General features: G+C 35.3%; 2 protein-coding genes across 7 annotated transcripts; one reads left to right on the top strand and one right to left on the bottom strand.

Annotated features, from left to right (window-relative positions):
- Positions 1-1,210: 1,210 nt before the first annotated feature.
- On the top strand, positions 1,211-3,269 carry LOC138942337 (ceramide-1-phosphate transfer protein). Of its 3 annotated transcripts, none has more exons than XM_070312499.1 (5): positions 1,211-1,289; positions 1,412-1,641; positions 2,133-2,341; positions 2,407-2,582; positions 2,667-3,269. In XM_070312499.1, exons 2-5 carry the CDS (start codon positions 1,514-1,516, stop codon positions 2,787-2,789), a joined length of 636 nt encoding a protein of 211 aa, XP_070168600.1. In that variant the 5' UTR covers positions 1,211-1,289; positions 1,412-1,513; the 3' UTR covers positions 2,790-3,269. The 3 variants fall into 3 exon arrangements, with proteins under 3 accessions (XP_070168600.1, XP_070168598.1, XP_070168599.1); XM_070312498.1 differs by having other exon boundaries at positions 1,252-1,346; XM_070312497.1 differs by having other exon boundaries at positions 1,244-1,641.
- Positions 2,321-10,843, bottom strand: Cnt2 (Concentrative nucleoside transporter 2). 4 transcript variants are annotated; one of them, XM_070312494.1, is made up of 14 exons: positions 10,321-10,843; positions 8,392-8,492; positions 8,007-8,066; positions 6,830-6,998; positions 6,521-6,698; positions 6,277-6,442; positions 5,527-5,721; positions 4,965-5,126; positions 4,772-4,865; positions 4,530-4,689; positions 4,276-4,444; positions 3,852-4,191; positions 3,314-3,546; positions 2,321-3,220 (listed from the first exon to the last, which is right to left on the bottom strand). In XM_070312494.1, the coding sequence occupies exons 2-13, from the start codon at positions 8,419-8,421 to the stop codon at positions 3,449-3,451; spliced, it is 1,821 nt and encodes a 606-aa protein (XP_070168595.1). In that variant the 5' UTR covers positions 8,422-8,492; positions 10,321-10,843; the 3' UTR covers positions 2,321-3,220; positions 3,314-3,448. The 4 variants fall into 4 exon arrangements, with proteins under 4 accessions (XP_070168595.1, XP_070168596.1, XP_070168593.1 ...); XM_070312495.1 differs by lacking the exon at positions 10,321-10,843 and adding an exon at positions 9,733-9,919; XM_070312492.1 differs by lacking the exon at positions 10,321-10,843 and adding an exon at positions 8,735-9,274 and having other exon boundaries at positions 8,392-8,627.
- Between the last annotated feature and the right edge of the window lie 5,677 nt (positions 10,844-16,520).

Here is a 16,520-nt window from a genome sequence, read left to right as displayed (position 1 = left end):
TACCTGCTAATGGCAGATTCTTGAGATCATTTGGAGATGATTTTTCCTCAACGAAAATGTCAAGAGAGATCATTATTTTTTGCAAGTTTCCAATTTTTTCCAACACATATCTATAACTAAGCCTAACTTAAATTAAACTTCTCTCTTTCTCTATTAAAGTAAACTCTATCTGAAATTAACTGAAGAAAAAGTAAACTCTCTATCTGAAATTAACTGAAGAAAAAGTAAAGTCTATCTGAAATTAACTGAAGAAAAAGTAAACTCTATCTGAAATTAACTGAAGAATAGTTTTAACTCTCTATAAGATTTAGTTTGCAAAAAGCTCTTTTTTCTAGTCGCTTTTATAACACGGAAATTATGAGGAAAACTCATTTTAATATGATCTCGAGAATCTGCCATTAACAAGTGGTCTGGCACAACTTGTACATACATATTCTTGTTTACGATAGAATGTTGTTTATTTTGAAAATAAAAAATAATTGTGATCCATAATTAGCTCTTCCAGAGTAGCGCCTCTTATGGAAGATGATGGTACTATGTAGACGAGTATACAATGTGATCTTCTTCTACAACTTATTGGCAACTATCGACGCGTGTTCGTCCTTGTTGCCATCAACTGATAAAGGATTCTTAATCAAAACATATATGTAGGTTTTTGAAAAATATGTAACTTCCACGAAATCAACAACTGGCAAAAATATGTAAAATCCTCCTTAGATGAGATCATAACCCAAAAATAAGGTCCACACGCGCTTCAAAACGTCCGTTTCCGTCCGCGGGCGGCAACGAATTGTACAATGTGGTCGAAAATACTTGTATTGCTCGCAAGAAAACATTTTATTTCTCTTCCACTGATAATATTCCTTTCACATTATATCTTCTATTGTAAAAACATAGCACGTCTTTCAGAGACGGAGAGCAAAACTTAGGTTTTTTAGAATAATTTATATTTGATATAATATATATTATTTTGAATTAAATAAAAATTGGATAAAAAAAAATACATGGTAGGAACTTGATGCATTTGTGTAATCAAGATATGAATATGTATATGCATATGTAGGTTTATGTCATCATTTAAAATATCTTTATCATTATCATCACATTTCTTCAGCATTCATTTTTCTCTGAATTTCTAAATCAATGATTTAAACATATGTTATTCAAGTTATCGTGCGAAGATTAGATATGATATCTTTAGCAGAGTGCGCTGTTATATTTTCCTTCTTCGTTCTTCGTTTTCTTATTCCGAGTAAACCTGAACCTGAATAAATGTGATAGCTCGAACGGTAAAAGAAAACAGTCATCGATCTTGGAAATGACGCTGTCATTGTTGACCACGTTATGTATCTGTCGTAGATTGCAATAGGCAGTTATGATTGTTGGCGATTATATAATTGTATGGTTTCAGTTCGAGGGTTATATGGATAATCAAAGAAGATAGCGCGAATTATCATAACGTTGGCGCAGAAGCAGTTTCGATAGTCATTTGGTTGAATGCAGTAACACGACAATGGCGGAGGGACCGGAGTTAAGTTTTTTCGACTTGCATATGGTGCATGATTATTTCGATCAATCTCTCACGGAAAACGACGATATCATTTTGGAAGCTTATCTAGACGCTTACAACGAACTCTACAAGTAAGTTGTGTGGCTCATCTGTTTTCATCATCTAACATAACCTTTTCATTATGTGCATCGATTTCAAGTTGTTCTTTCTTCATCAATTTATACCGTTTATAGTTTAGACAGATTTATTTAGCCACCTGTGGTATTTTAGTAACATACGAAAGTCGAATAAAGAATTAAACAAATGACAACTTAAAATAATTTTAATTTTGATTTTGAATTAAGAGAACTTTTATTGTATTGTTTATTATTTAACACAAAATTTATATATAATGTTCTTGTCTAAAATTTAATAAAGTTTAGCACGAACGTTATATGTTGAAAATATGTATAAAATAATAATTCGGTGATATTAAACTCCTTTCTTACTTTTTTGCTCCTTATCTACTTCTTTTGCTCAAGTCAACAAATTAATCATGATATCTCTTATTAAACTGTGATATCAGCGATATGAGATTGTATCTATGTAGCATTTATGCTTTCGTAACATGCTGTGTGTACAGATTTTTCCAGTTAATGGGCAGTGTCTTTAGTTTTGTTTCTTCTGACCTGAAGCAAAAGATAGATATCCTGACTAATTTATTAAAGAAAAACGATCAGCAGTATATTACCGTCAAATCTATGATTGAATATGAGAAGGGAAACGAACTGCTAGAAAAACCTGATCTTTCTAATGGCACACGTACTTTATTGCGACTACATAGAGGCTTAGGTACTATGTCGTTATCATTGCTGCTTAAAAATCCAAGTCTACTGACGCACATTTTAATCTTCTAGATTTTATTAGAGAATTTCTGCGACAATTGGGTGATCTCTCGGATGGTGACAAAACGTCCAGTTGTTGTCAAGATGCGTATAACAAAACGTTGGCAAAACATCATCCATGGGTGATCAGGAAGGCCGCGATAGTTGCCATGTACGCTATGCCTAATAGGGAGGCCCTATTAAGAAAGGTAAAACAGATTAATTGAATTTTTTTTAAAGAGAATGCCAAAGGTGGTCGAATAATTTTCTCTTCGCTTGCATCTGCTCCTCAGGTTTGTGGTGAAAATATTCAACGAAACATAGATGTTTTGCCAAAAATGTTGGAGGTCACTGCCGACGTGTTTAACCGCACTGACATCATCTATGAGACTTACCAGCTGCACGCTCTACCATAAATGATCATAGAAAATATATAAAAATGATACTTTCATCCGATATTTTTAGCTTCTCAAAGCACCGCACGCGACATTCTATATTCTTAAGATATTGTGATATTATTGTGGTATAAGATATATTGTAATACAATTATATTACTATCGACATATAATAAATAAGCATATTCACTTTTTGGGGAAATACATATTCCATTATGCGCGGTTGATACTTACATGATTATATATACTTGACAAAACGTACAAATAGTTGCACAGATTAAATAAGATAGTAAAATGTATCGCTCTCATACACACGATTTTCTATCATTTTAGCTTTGTATGCATTACTAAGCGCGAAGGTGATTTTGCTGGATGAAAGAATTTGCTAGGCATGTTTTCGGTCAAAACCGATGATCTCGTATGTATATCGTTTATAAGTTATTCCGATGTTTCTACAACAATATTGTATAAAAATTTATTACTGATAAAAAGTCCGTAATAGAATTTAAATGTGTCTTTCTCTCTCAACATCGCTACATATTTACAATTATTTAACAAGTGATGTTCTTCGTGACTGGCATTTTTTTTCAAACAAGTATGATATAATCAATTCGGAATAATTGAATGATTTTGTGATTAAATGCCTCTGTAATAAGATTGCTGTAATGCAATCTCTCAATTTAAATTAACAGAGTATTTAGTGTCGTCGCTGATGTAAGATTTGAAATTGTTGTAACGTTTGCAGAGAACGATGATGCAACATCGTCGATTAGCATACCTAAAACAAAGTGAAACTTTATTGGAAAATTTTAAATATTTTAGGTCATTGGATTCGTCTTTTGATCTTCTACAATTATAGCAGATTAAAAATAAGATTTCCCTTTTAAAAAATTTGAGATGACATTCAAAACTTTTTGCTGCTTCCACTCAAAGGAAAAAAAAAAAAAAAAAAAAAACTAAGACGACTAAAATGTAGCCCTTTTAAAATTACTTTATTTTTGTGTAAAATGAATATTTATGAAGATATTTTATTAAAAGGCAGTTTCTCTCCAATAACAGAGTCACGTTAGATTTCAATCTTACCGGCGACGCTGGCCGTGAGGAAACAGACGGCACTGCCAGTAATGAAGGCTCGTAAAATGACATTCGTTACTCGCTCCTTGCTCTCCGGTGCTAAAGAAGCAAAGACGCCAATCTGGATGCCGATCGCGCCTGGATTGGCGAAACCGCAGATTGCGTATGTGGCGATCGCTTCCGATCTCCCATATATTCTACCCTGCTTCTTAAACTCGCCCATTTTCTGATATGCGATTAATTCATTGACCACCGTCTTCAGACCTATCAATGTACCCACGTCCTCGCAATGCTCCCAAGGAACGCCCATGATCCAGCTCAGTGGCATAAAGACTTTCGCCAAAATAATCTGTAAAACTGGAAATCTAAAATTCGCTCAAGTAGATACATTTCTAGCGGCTGGGAAGTTCACGAGCGCCAAAAGATTCATTACCTCGAGACTCAGTTCTTCGTATCCGACCTGACCACCGAACCAAGAGAGCATCCCGTTCAAAAACGCAATGAAGGATACGAAAGCCACGATATTCGCGATTATACCCGAAACTATTGGCAGCGCAGCTAACGCACCATTTGTAGCGGCGTTTAGAATACTGTTGTCCGATCTATATATAAATATAATATACATGTATGAATTTTTTCACGACAGCCATTATTGAGACGGATGCTTTGTAAAGGTTTTGCGCTTACGATTTTGCAAGCTTGATATTTTCGAATTTCGTGAGACTTTGCTTGGTTTCCGGATAAAAGAGCTTGGAGTAGCTTAAAGCAGTCGGCGCAGACATTACGGAGGCGGTTATTAAATGAGCCGGTTCTGCACCGAATGCTATGTACGCGGCCAATGTTGAACCTGTAACGGGCAAGTAAAGACGATTATAAATTATAGTTTATTGACACCAATAAATCTCGTACGTACAACACATATGACAGACCAGAGATTGTGGAAAATCCTGAGCTGAGTATCGCGTGCAACTCCGAGGAGGTCAATTCATTGATATACGGTCGGAATAATAGGGGAGATTCCGACTGGGGAACAGCAAATTCATAGTTTCGAATTTTTATGATCCGAAAATTCTAATTTTATGAGAATATAAAATTACTGATTCTCAGTTGCGGTGATATTACCATTCCGATGAAAGGATTAGCGGTGGCGCTTATCGACTCGCACAACGTTGTGTTCATTATGCTTTGCAAAATCCATCCTAGTTTCATGATTATCCATTGTAATGCACCGAGATAGGACATGATGTGCACCGCGAAACTGAAGAAAAAGATCACGGGCGGTACCTAACAAAGCCGAATATACCATTAATATAAATTAAAATCTTTTCTCATTAGCAGTTTACGACGAAATTGTAAGTTGAAAGAAATTTTCGGATAAATAAAGTAAAGTAAAAATTTTCCAATCGTCAAATCATTAATTTCTTAACAAATAATAAATTTTATTTATAATTTCATTGAATATTTAATTTACAATTTAAAATTAAATATTTAATTTATAATTTAATTTAAATATTTAATTATTTCGTAATTTAATTTAATTTAATTTAATAATAATTTATCATTCTTATTTCCTTGTATCATTCCTTTATAAGATAATTGTTAAATATTATATGTGACGTTTATTATTTTATATTTAATTCTATATTTCTAAATATGTTATAATATACTAAATCATAAAACTAACGGTGAACGCAAAGATTCCCTTGTTGACTATATCTTCCGAGAATACGAAGCTTGCGCCGGCTTTAGTGTAATCCAAGAAAGTGGCAACTTTCTTTGAGATACATTGGAAAATACCGCGACCGACGGGCCATCGAAGTGTAATGAGTCCAAGTAGAAATTGTAAAATCAGGCCACAAATAACAGGTCTCCATTTGACCTGCGTACATTTAATATAGGACATGATCGTTAAAATGATCGAAAGTGACAATAAATGAAGAAAATTGCATATATTGTATAAATTCTATATTGAAAGATTGTCATTTCACATTTGTATATTTAATATTCTCATTTTCTTACTAAAAAAAAAAAAAAAAGTTATATGACGCATCAAAAGAGTTTGTAAACAAAGAGATCTGCGTGCATACACATACATTGGACGGTTTAACGACGTGGGTTAAAAATTCCAGCGAAATTAATGACGCGTCTACCCACGTGCCTTTAGCAATTTTCCTCGGCTCCGCTTATGTATATTATGTTACGGTAATTGATTGGAGGGCGTTCGGGAAGCGATGCGGCAGATGAAGATAATTTCTTACGTAACGTGTGAAGTTAATGAATTAACTTATCTCTTGTAAACGCTTCAAGCAATATAATGGATAAAATGATATCTCTCATTCTCTCAACGTAGAAAAAGATCGTACGATCAAAGTCATAAATTTATATGAAGATGCTGCAAAATTTGAGCAATCTCGAGATATCATGATTCACTTGCCTGTTTCGGATGTTTAGAAAATAACCAGCCTAATCCAAGTATGACGATAATACCGAGGATACTAATTAATCTGTATCTGGATTCTGCGGTATCGAGAATGAGGAAAATAATGATGGCTGTTAGTGTAATCAAGTAAAAGATTGTTGCACCAATGCACGTTCCGTATCTGAAAATGTTCACGATATCATCGATATGAATCGTTTATATATAATTTTGATCGAATCGGATGACGTTAATTTCTCACTTGGTACTTTGTAAGCGTTCCAGGGAATTCGTTATTGGTAGGAAACATTGTACGATGTACTTCCCAAAATATCGTTTTACGATCAAGAAATAAAATAGACAGAGATAAATAAGTCCTACGAGTATAAGCAGGAAACCGTAGCCATCGCACCATTCAAGATCGCAATAATTTTCTGAAACTGAGAAATGGATATATCGTTATATCACACGTTACGTTGTCAAATTTAACGCGCGTCAGTACTTTATCAATTCGAGATATCAATTATATAACGGAGATTATAAATTCTATCGAATAATCACACATACTTACGTTTACTTTTCCAATATACACCCGCCCAGATTGTATAGGCTACAATAAAGAGATTTAAAATTATTAAGCCAAAAATCTTGAAAACTCTCCGGTGTTTCGAAAGATAGGCGTCGGTCGCGTTGCTTCTGATTTTCCAACGTCTTTGTGACTTGCGATGAGAATTAGCATCCTGCGATAATAATGCTACATATTAATATTACTTTCGATTGTTATTAAAGGGATATATCCGTTTGAACTCTCGAAAAATGAATACATTTTCTAGATTTTTTTTCCTTTCTGCAGCGCAACAACTTGATAAAAACTTTTTACTTTTTTTTATAATATTAATACAGTATTATTTTAAGTACTTAAATAAAAATTTTCAGTTAAAAAAGATTTTCTTTCGAAATTATATTCGCAGATTCATATTTTCATGCACGGTGTGCATGAAAACTTGGACTAAGGTAGACGGATTAACTTCAAATTTTACATGCGAATTTCTAATAGAATTCCGCATCTGCTAACGAAGCCTTCTTCAAATCCGATTCCCCACTTTTTTTTTGTTATAAACAAAAAAAGATGGACTTTAAAAAAAGAACGCAACTTCTTTTCGACATGCCGTCATTTTTTATTTTTTAAAATTTTGAAAAAACACTTGGATAGCGGATAGCTATTAATATATTTAACAAAAGAAACTTGTATTTTTTATTTTCGATACGAACATTTTCATGCACAACCTGCAGCCACGGTGAAATTTAGAGGAATTCTGCAAACGTTCTCATAACTTAAAAAAAAAAAAAAAAAAAGCTGAGAATTTTTATTTAAGTAGTTAATAATATTGTATTAATATCGAAAAAAAATTAAGAATTTTTATGAAGTCATTGGCGCTGCAAGAAATCTAGTAAATGTATTCATTTTTTGACATTTCAAATGGGTATGACCCTTTTATTTTATAACAGCAAAACATTGAAAAAATTGTTCTCTTTTATTATTATTCAAGTTTTTATTTTAAGACGAGTGTGTGTGTGTGTGTGTGTGTAAAATATATATTGCAACGATATTGTCCAATAACGGCAAAATATATACGTCAATTATTCGTGCACACAAATGCTTTTGAAACTATAATTAGATCGATTGTTTCGAACAAAGGCATTCCTTCACGATAGTAACAAGAATGTTAAACAAAGGTGATGCTTACTTGGTTCGCTGCAGGTTCACTTTTCCGATGACCATTTTCCAACACGTCTAATTCATTATCCTATCAACCATAAAAGTATCAAACTGTTTTTCAATAATCTTTACATTTTGCTTCTCTCGAATAAGCGTTAGGGAATAAAATATTCAAATAATATTGCAAAATATTTACTGGAAATATAATATAAAATAAGAAAAAAAAAAAACAAGTTCTATTTAATGTATTTTTCAATTTTGCATATAATCGAAGATAAAAAATCCATTCTTAAATATTCGAAGGAACTCTTCTATATTCTTTGAATATTTAAAGAAACTCTTACACTGATATGAAACGATTTATGAATCATTCAAACGAGCTTATCGATACAAGAAATGAAAAATAAAGTTACTTCAAATGCCTGATTCGCCAATCCGGACATATTTCACTGCCCTTCACTTCACTTCACGGTTAAAATGTGTCCTCCTTCTGTCGTTCGTTCTTTTCACAGCACTGAAGCAAAACGGAAGAATGTATTTCTCCCGGTATGTAGAAGGAATAGCAATTCTTACACATAAACGCTTCGTAATCTCATTGAAATCAAAGCAACAGATAACGTTGATAACCGGACGTTTTGTAAAACTTCAACTGCAATTTGGATATCGGTAATCTGATATATGCCATGTTACACGCGAATATTATTCATATTCATGTGTATTTATAGCGATATTCGAACGAATTATATTCATATTTACGGGGTTGGCTGCGTTTGAAATGCAGTTTCGTAGAGATCGCTCTTTCGTAATTCAAGGTACTGATAAAATTTTATTGATTTTCGTCATTGATTTCATCAATGACTTATCAATTAATCAAGTTTAATAACTACATATCTACATTATCATTTCGCGATAAACACTTGCACAAATTGCATAGTTTAGCGAAGAAAAAAAAAACTCAATGATAGGCGAAACTGTACACTGTAGAGACACACTGACATTGTTCTCTATCTATATGTAGAAGAAGATAAGCCGCTCAAGGAACTACTGAAAATCGGTGATAAAATCGTTGTGCAACCTCGAGGTATAAGAGTGGGGGGACACTCCCTTCTTTTACTGTGACAATTTGAGTGAAAAAAGATATTGCTAACATCCTCTTTTGCAATCGTGCTGAACTATGATGGTTTTTGCTGAGATATAGAATGTCTCAGATTTGCAATATTTCCTTTCATCACATATATGAACTCTGCAAAATATATTTAATTCGCAAGTAAATTTTTTCGTTGTCTCCAATTTTAAATAATTTTGCAAAAGTTATTTTCAAATTTAATTAAACTCAATATCTCACTTTTAAGCAAGATATAATCCAGATATATATATATATATGTAGATATAAATCACGTCCGCAATTATATTTTCAATATACGTATACATTATTTTTGTACATTTTGAATTAACATGAATAATAAAAGGTAAAGAAAGATCATTTAATATAGCAATTTTTTGATTTATATTTTTCAAAAATAAATTTACGCAAAATAAATATAGATTATTCTGAAAATTTGTCACAAATAATTACATTTTCATATTTTGTCTAAAAAACTTTCTTACTTTAAATAACGAAAATGTAAAAAATATTATTTACAGCTCCAATTTATATTATATGTATAGGAAATCTTTTTTTTTTGGAAAAACGCAAATATTTACATACATTTGAATTATCTATTGCTACACACAAACACACACGTCATACTCACGTCACTATATGTATAATATTAGGTGTACAACTTTGCTTCCGCCGTTTTCCTATAGATGGCTTTAGCGGTAAGTAGTGGTCGAAATAAATAGATCATAGACGTCATGCGATAAACTTGGGCATCTGTCAACATAACCCCATAGAAACATTAGTCGATTTGTGTCCGCATCATAAAGTTATTCTCGATTGAAAATGTCAGTTTACGAGCCAAATTCTCGTCATTTGCGGGAGGTTTTAATTTTCTGCTTCGATATGAAGAAATCTGCGGCTGAGGCTCATCGAATGCTCTCAAATACTTATGGTGAAGCCGCTATTAGTGAAAGAACGTGTCGCGAGTGGTTTTAACGCTTCAAGAACGGTGATTTTCACGTCGAAGACCGACATAGCGGTGGAAGAGAGAAGCTCTTCGAAGATGCAGAATTGGAGGCATTACTTAATGAAGACTCGAGTCAAAGTCAAAAAGGATTGGCACGATCATTGGGAATGACTCAACAAGCAATTTCAAAATGTATAACCAGTTTTTTACAATAAAGCCTCGAATTTCGGAAAAAACGGCGGAAGCAAAGTTGTACACCTAATAATTTCTTACATCATCATAATGTAACATCGTTATAACTTTCAGCGACTTTGAAGCGTGGTATAACTTTCTCTTTTATATATATATATATATAATATTGTGAATGTCATCATTCATTTTTTAAATCATTATAATCGTATACAAAGCGTACACACACACACACACACATTTCACTCATTTTCACGGAAATGTAACTTCCTGGTTAACAAGTTTCCCGTGTCTACTATATATGTGATTTATTGGCGGGTTGATGCTCTTTCCAACTTCCTTCGCATCAAACTTCTTCATTATTTATCTCGTCGTTGACAAGAAACGAACGATAGCGAGCGATTTGTTGGACGGGCACCAAAGAATCAGCGAAGTCCTGAAGCGCGTCTCGCTTCGCGTCATTCTCGCACGCATACGCGTGCGACGAACACGCGCCGCGTCGTCTTGACGGATCGCATCGGGCAGCCGATGCACGTGACACGCAATTCAAAACAGGTGCATGAAAAATTCTGCAGCTAATCGCGCTACCGACGAGACACGGAAACTGGAGAACTAAACCGGAAGATGAAGCCGCGAAGCACGATCGTAATAAATAAGCACGAATAAGCACTTTACGTAACGATCGCGATGTGATTATAAGATACGTTTCCTGAAAAGAAAAAAACATTACTCCGACCGATTAAAAATTATCTATACGTATTAACATTATCGCCAGGTGAATTAAATGCGTTCAATTGATAACGGTGGTAATTTGTGGCAATTTTTATTTATTTATTTTGTTGTTTAGAAATTATATAAATATATTATTTACAGTGTATGTGTAAATCGTATATCTCTGGAAAATAATCTTAAGTTAAGTATATACACGAATATATCTTCTCCAAATATACGGGATCCTTTTAATCACGGCTGACAAAGTATGATAAACTATATTTTATTACGGAAAGGATAAAATCTTGTTCGAGCATTAAAGTAGATTGTATTATACCTGTTTGTCACATTATGACATATTCGTGCAAACAGCTGTAAAATCATCCAGCGTAGATGTACATACGAGGAAAATTATTATTTGCACAAGGTTGTATTGTATACAGAATTTCGATATAATTTATTGTATGATCACGTCATAGAAATTGTTTCGTGATAGTATCTCAACGTTTATTTAATCAGCGCGGTTTTTTAGACGAACGGAAAAATAATTTGATAACGCGACGCGATAAAGTCGAATTTAAGATGTACTTAATACGACGATATCTATTCGGCTCAACAGACTTCGATATAATCAGATATAAGAGTTTGATGAAATCAGGTTTGGCAATAAAAATTATCTAATTTCAATTCTTTTTATCCGTAAGATCGTTAATTTTATATAAATGTCGATCGTTGGAAATGTAAAAAAAAAAAAAAAAAAAAATTTACACAGCTTGCTTTTTTTCCGCAGTTTTTATCCGGACTTTAAATATACCCCGATAACATACGACGAGACAATCGAATTAAATCAATTTTAAATTAGCTTAGAAATTTATCGCTGAAATGTTTCCCGTCTGAGTTTTGTACGTATCTTGGTAAATTTACGCAAAGTCGAATTGCTCGGTAAATTACGAAGCAGGAAGTTCGAGTAATCCGAGGCATCCAAGGCTAAATTGTCCGGCTGCTGGCGAGGAACAAAAAAAAAAAAAAAAAAAAAACACAAGACAAAACATCGGGAAGACGATGCTTAGCTTATCTCGTCGAGACGCGACGCGCGAGAGAACGCTATTTTACCGAGAATCATGTTCAAATTTTTGTTCGAAGCTTTGCGTGGACGTCTCGAGTTCCTTTCTCGCTCTGTAAGCGTTCTTCCTCCTCTATCATCCGTTTGGCGTAGGTACTCGAGTTACTCGAATCCATCTTTCGGTGCGAGACAATTGTAAATTGTCAGAGAAAGATCTCCTCTCGCTGTAAAAATTATTTATAGAATGAGACCATGTTCTCTTCGCTCCATTTTCATTTCGGACACTCCGTATATATCGTAGATCGCGAAATTTTAGGAGTTGACGAGTGAATGTTGTGATTAGATCAGCGTAATTTCCACGGATATAAATGGAAACGCCGACGTAAGATTTGCTTTCATTAGTGGATTATATTCTGCTTGGACTCCCTTTCCGACACTGTCACATGACGTAATAATGTGTTTAGTCTGCCGAATGTTTTAGACTTCGTGGTATTTACAAACGGTGTGGTCTGCTTTGCTATTCGAGGATAAGAGGAAAGGATCTTCGAGGGGAAAGAGAATTAGCCTTCGACGTGACGGTTACATAATACCTTGCGTACGGAAAACGATCGGAGATATTAACAATATTTTCTATTAAAATTTGTCATAAAATTTTATTCGTTTATCCGAACTAACCCAGGGTATCTACCCCCTGGAAAAACCTGGAATTCTCAGGGTTTCTTCTGTATCTGAAGAAAAAAAAATAAAAAAATATTTCATCGAATTTTATTGGGATTTAAAAAAAAAAATTCTTTCTTTAATAATGTTGCTCTTATATTGCAAGCAGTCGAGATAAGCCACGTGAATTATATGTTGAAAATAATATTATAATATATATGTATATACGTTTCTGTTTATATATTTAATATCTTAAGAAAATATTCAATATATAGTGCATACTTTTATTGTAATTTTTAATGAATAAAAAATTAAAAATGTTACGCAAATAAAAAATATTTACCCTACAAAAATTATTTAATCTTTTTCAATACATTTTACAAATCCTGCACTAGAAATTTAAAAGGCTGTGTGTTTTTCCTTTGTATTAAAGCGAAAAGCATTAGCAAACATATTGTAATAAAAAAATTTCTTTTAGAAAGTTGCGTTAAAAATTCTTGAAAAAAAATCTTCCTTTTACGTAAAATTTTAAACAAAAATATCTGACAAATCAGAAAATTTACAAGATTCAAGTGGACACCCCGTGATCATATGAAATGCTAAGAAATTTCATTTTCGGGCATAGCGTATTCGCATTGTTCTATCCAATCATCAGGCTGTTTATCGAGTATTTTGCTCGCGAGAGAGGAGGCAATATAATTTTTTTTTTTTTTTATTTATTTACGTCTAACGCCCTACCGCACGGCCTTGACAACTCTATACGAATATTATTCTATTTTCTACGTGCACGTGGCACAGCAGAGCGGGCCAGCTTTAGATTTCTGGCACGGTACCAAAAGCAACACGGATAGTGAAATTTGCGAGAGATGAACGCGAGTCGGGCATATTCGGGAGACGAATCGCCCGTGCATCTCGCCGTTAATTATCGCAATTATCGCGGCTCCCGTAAGCGTCTGCGTATGAACGTCAAATAATTCTATCGCGATGAATGATGTCTCCCGGACGAATCTGACGAGCGGAAACGCGGACTCGTTGCCTCGCGCGCGGAAATAGTACCTGCTGATCGTGCCTCCTGATACCGGACACACGAGAGCACGGGAAAAATTCAATATTCCGCAGAATTTCATCATGCCCTTCCCCCTTCGCTGCCCTATACCGCCGCCATGAAACATCGCGTCGTCTCAAACGACTCGTTCACGTCGTCAACATCCGACTCGCGCCATTTCTTATCGCCTCCCTTGCCACGAAAACAGGAGCGTCGAATTAACTCCTTCGTTAGAACAGAAATGCGTACACAACTCTATCCAGCCTATTCGGACCCCTCTAAAATTCGAGCTGAGAATATGAATATTTTAAATGAGGATAAATCTTTCTCTCTCTCTTACATTCTATAGCTCCAGGAAGCGATTAATCTTGCTTTATATTTCATTTTACTCTCTTTTAATATAAATTGCCACGATTATTTTTCTGTTTTTTACTTATTAGAGTAATTAATAGTCACGTAACTATCTCTCTCTCTCTCTCTCTCTTTCTCTGTCGTATGAGCAGATTATTATAGGATTTTTATATCTGCAAAAATCAGGTAATTCTCATAGAATTTTATTGGAAGTCGAGAATTTTTTAAAAAGATTCTCTCTTTTTGATAATTTTGCTCTTATATTGCAAGCATTCGGCAAGACAAGTGAATTATGTGTTTAAACTTTATTAGAAATATATATCTGTCTCTTTGTTTATGTATTTAACGGCTTAACAAAATTGAATATGCAGTGCGTACATTTTTATTATAATTTTTAATAATAAAAGAATTAAAATGTTATACAAGTGAAAAATGCTTATCTTACGAGAGCAATTTAGTTGTTTTTTTTTTTTTTTTTTTTTTTGCAAATCCAGCACTTGAAATTTGAGTGTCTCTTCCTTCGTACGAGTGAAAAGCATTAGAAAACGCATGGAATGAAAAAATTTTATTTTAAAAAGTTGCAAAAAATATCTTCGAAGTATTCTCTTTACTTGGAATTTTGAAGAAAAATACCTAAAAGAATCGGGGAGTTTTGAAGGAATCCTTTTATAAGATTTAAATAGACAGCCTGTATATATATATATATATAAGTAGACAACAAGTATTTACGCCGAAAAAAAAACTAATATTATTGGTCGAGACGTTCGAGTTGACGTTACATAATCCCGATGCGCGACGACGGAATCGGTTGTTGCGTACGCGGCATAATTTGTGATTAGGCAACCTCGTCATTGCGCGATTTAACCAGACGGAACCGCCGTACGTGACTGCGCGTACGCTTCCTTCCCCGTCTCTTCTCGTGTTTCCTCTTTACTCTCGTTTCGTTTGGAATGTCGTGCGTCCGATTCATTTCGTCTGTCGCAGCACGCGACAGGCCTTCGGCGGCTGCGCGTATCGCTTTCCATCTTGCAACTTCTTTTCGCGTCATTTCCGATATTCGCGTCTCCTCCTTTCAATCTCGAAGTATTTTCTAATGGGAATGAGAATCAGAAGAGGATAACCATCGCGCGGTTTTTCCATCCAGCAATTCTTCTCTCTCCACTCGAAGTCAATCAATCTCTCCCGTCTAGACATCTGAGAGATCTTTCAATATACAATATTTATAATCGATCATATCGGTTAAATTTGTGACTTTATCATTTCGTACTCTCTGTACTTCATATTTGCGTACCGGAAACGCTATATTATTTTAAATTCTTTATCATATATTCAAGAATCATCGGGAGTGTCTGTGTGACTTTTTTAGGCTCTTCGATCTAAATAGTCGCGCTCGGGTGGGAGGAGAGGCTCACCTTAGCCGCTACGCGTAAGAAAATTTTCTAAAAGTCCGTCTCTCTCGCATTCCGGATCCGAAAGCGTGTTGTCTCCGTGTGCGTCGTGGAACGAGCGCGGGACGCGATGGAGGGAAGAGAGAGGGGGGGTGGGGTGGGGGGAGGGGGGATAAAGAGGGGGTGAGACAGGGGAGATCACCTCTCCGAAGATTTGCGTGTTCGCGATAGGCGGGTATTGGTTTTAAAATGATCGTCTGGTCGAGGAGACGATTGCGTTTGCGCGCCTACGCGTGGGTGCGGATTGCGCAATCCACTCCGAAATTCAAATCCCCGATTCCACGAAGCGATCCGGAGAATCGGGAAGGCGGAGTATCCGTGGATATGCCATAGTATCCCCTGATGGATCCCAAGAAGGGAAGCGAGAGAGAGAGAGAGAGAGAGAGAGAGATCTTATCTTGATTGTTGTCTGCCTCCGTGTTGGTCCCGGTGAGGAGAGGGACCATGCAAATTGCACGATTTCCATTTCTTTTTCGTTCTGTTTCTGCGCCTTCCTCGTTTCGCGGGTCCGTACGGCGTCGGTGGAATCCGTTTCTTCTTCTCTTCCCTTTTTTACAATTCCGATCGGAGGAAACGGGCATAAGGCGGAATAATTTGGCGCGCGTGGGCAGAACGTCTTAAATTCTCGCTCGGACGTGCCCCGTCCCCGAGGTAAGACATAGAGAGAGAAAGAGAGAGAGAGAGAGAGAGAGAGTGAGAGATATATAAGGCTTTGTCATTAGAAAAGGCGTATCTCGGATGCGACTCGACGCCAGGTGAGACGACGCGATTCTGTTTCCCGGGAGCCCCCATGTTTATCCGTCAATTTTTCTGCCGCGTCTGCGTTTTACCATCCGCGTCTTGCTCCGATATTAGTTCGCATCGCGCACAAACGGAACTACGCATCGCATGTTATCCTTCCCCTCCCCCCCCCCCTCCTCGGCTATGAAAACAATTCCGAGAAACAATACGGCGGCAGCGACAGTTGTTATGATCGAGTCCCATCGCGATTGCGACAAAAGATCTTCAG

This window comes from Polyergus mexicanus, unplaced genomic scaffold, assembly GCF_030449975.1.
Source record: "Polyergus mexicanus isolate NDT 795.1 unplaced genomic scaffold, iyPolMexi1.0 SCAF_22, whole genome shotgun sequence".
NCBI lineage: Eukaryota > Metazoa > Arthropoda > Insecta > Hymenoptera > Formicidae > Polyergus > Polyergus mexicanus.
The sequence above is the reverse complement of the archived record's forward strand: the minus strand, read 5'-3'. Positions and strand labels throughout refer to the sequence as shown.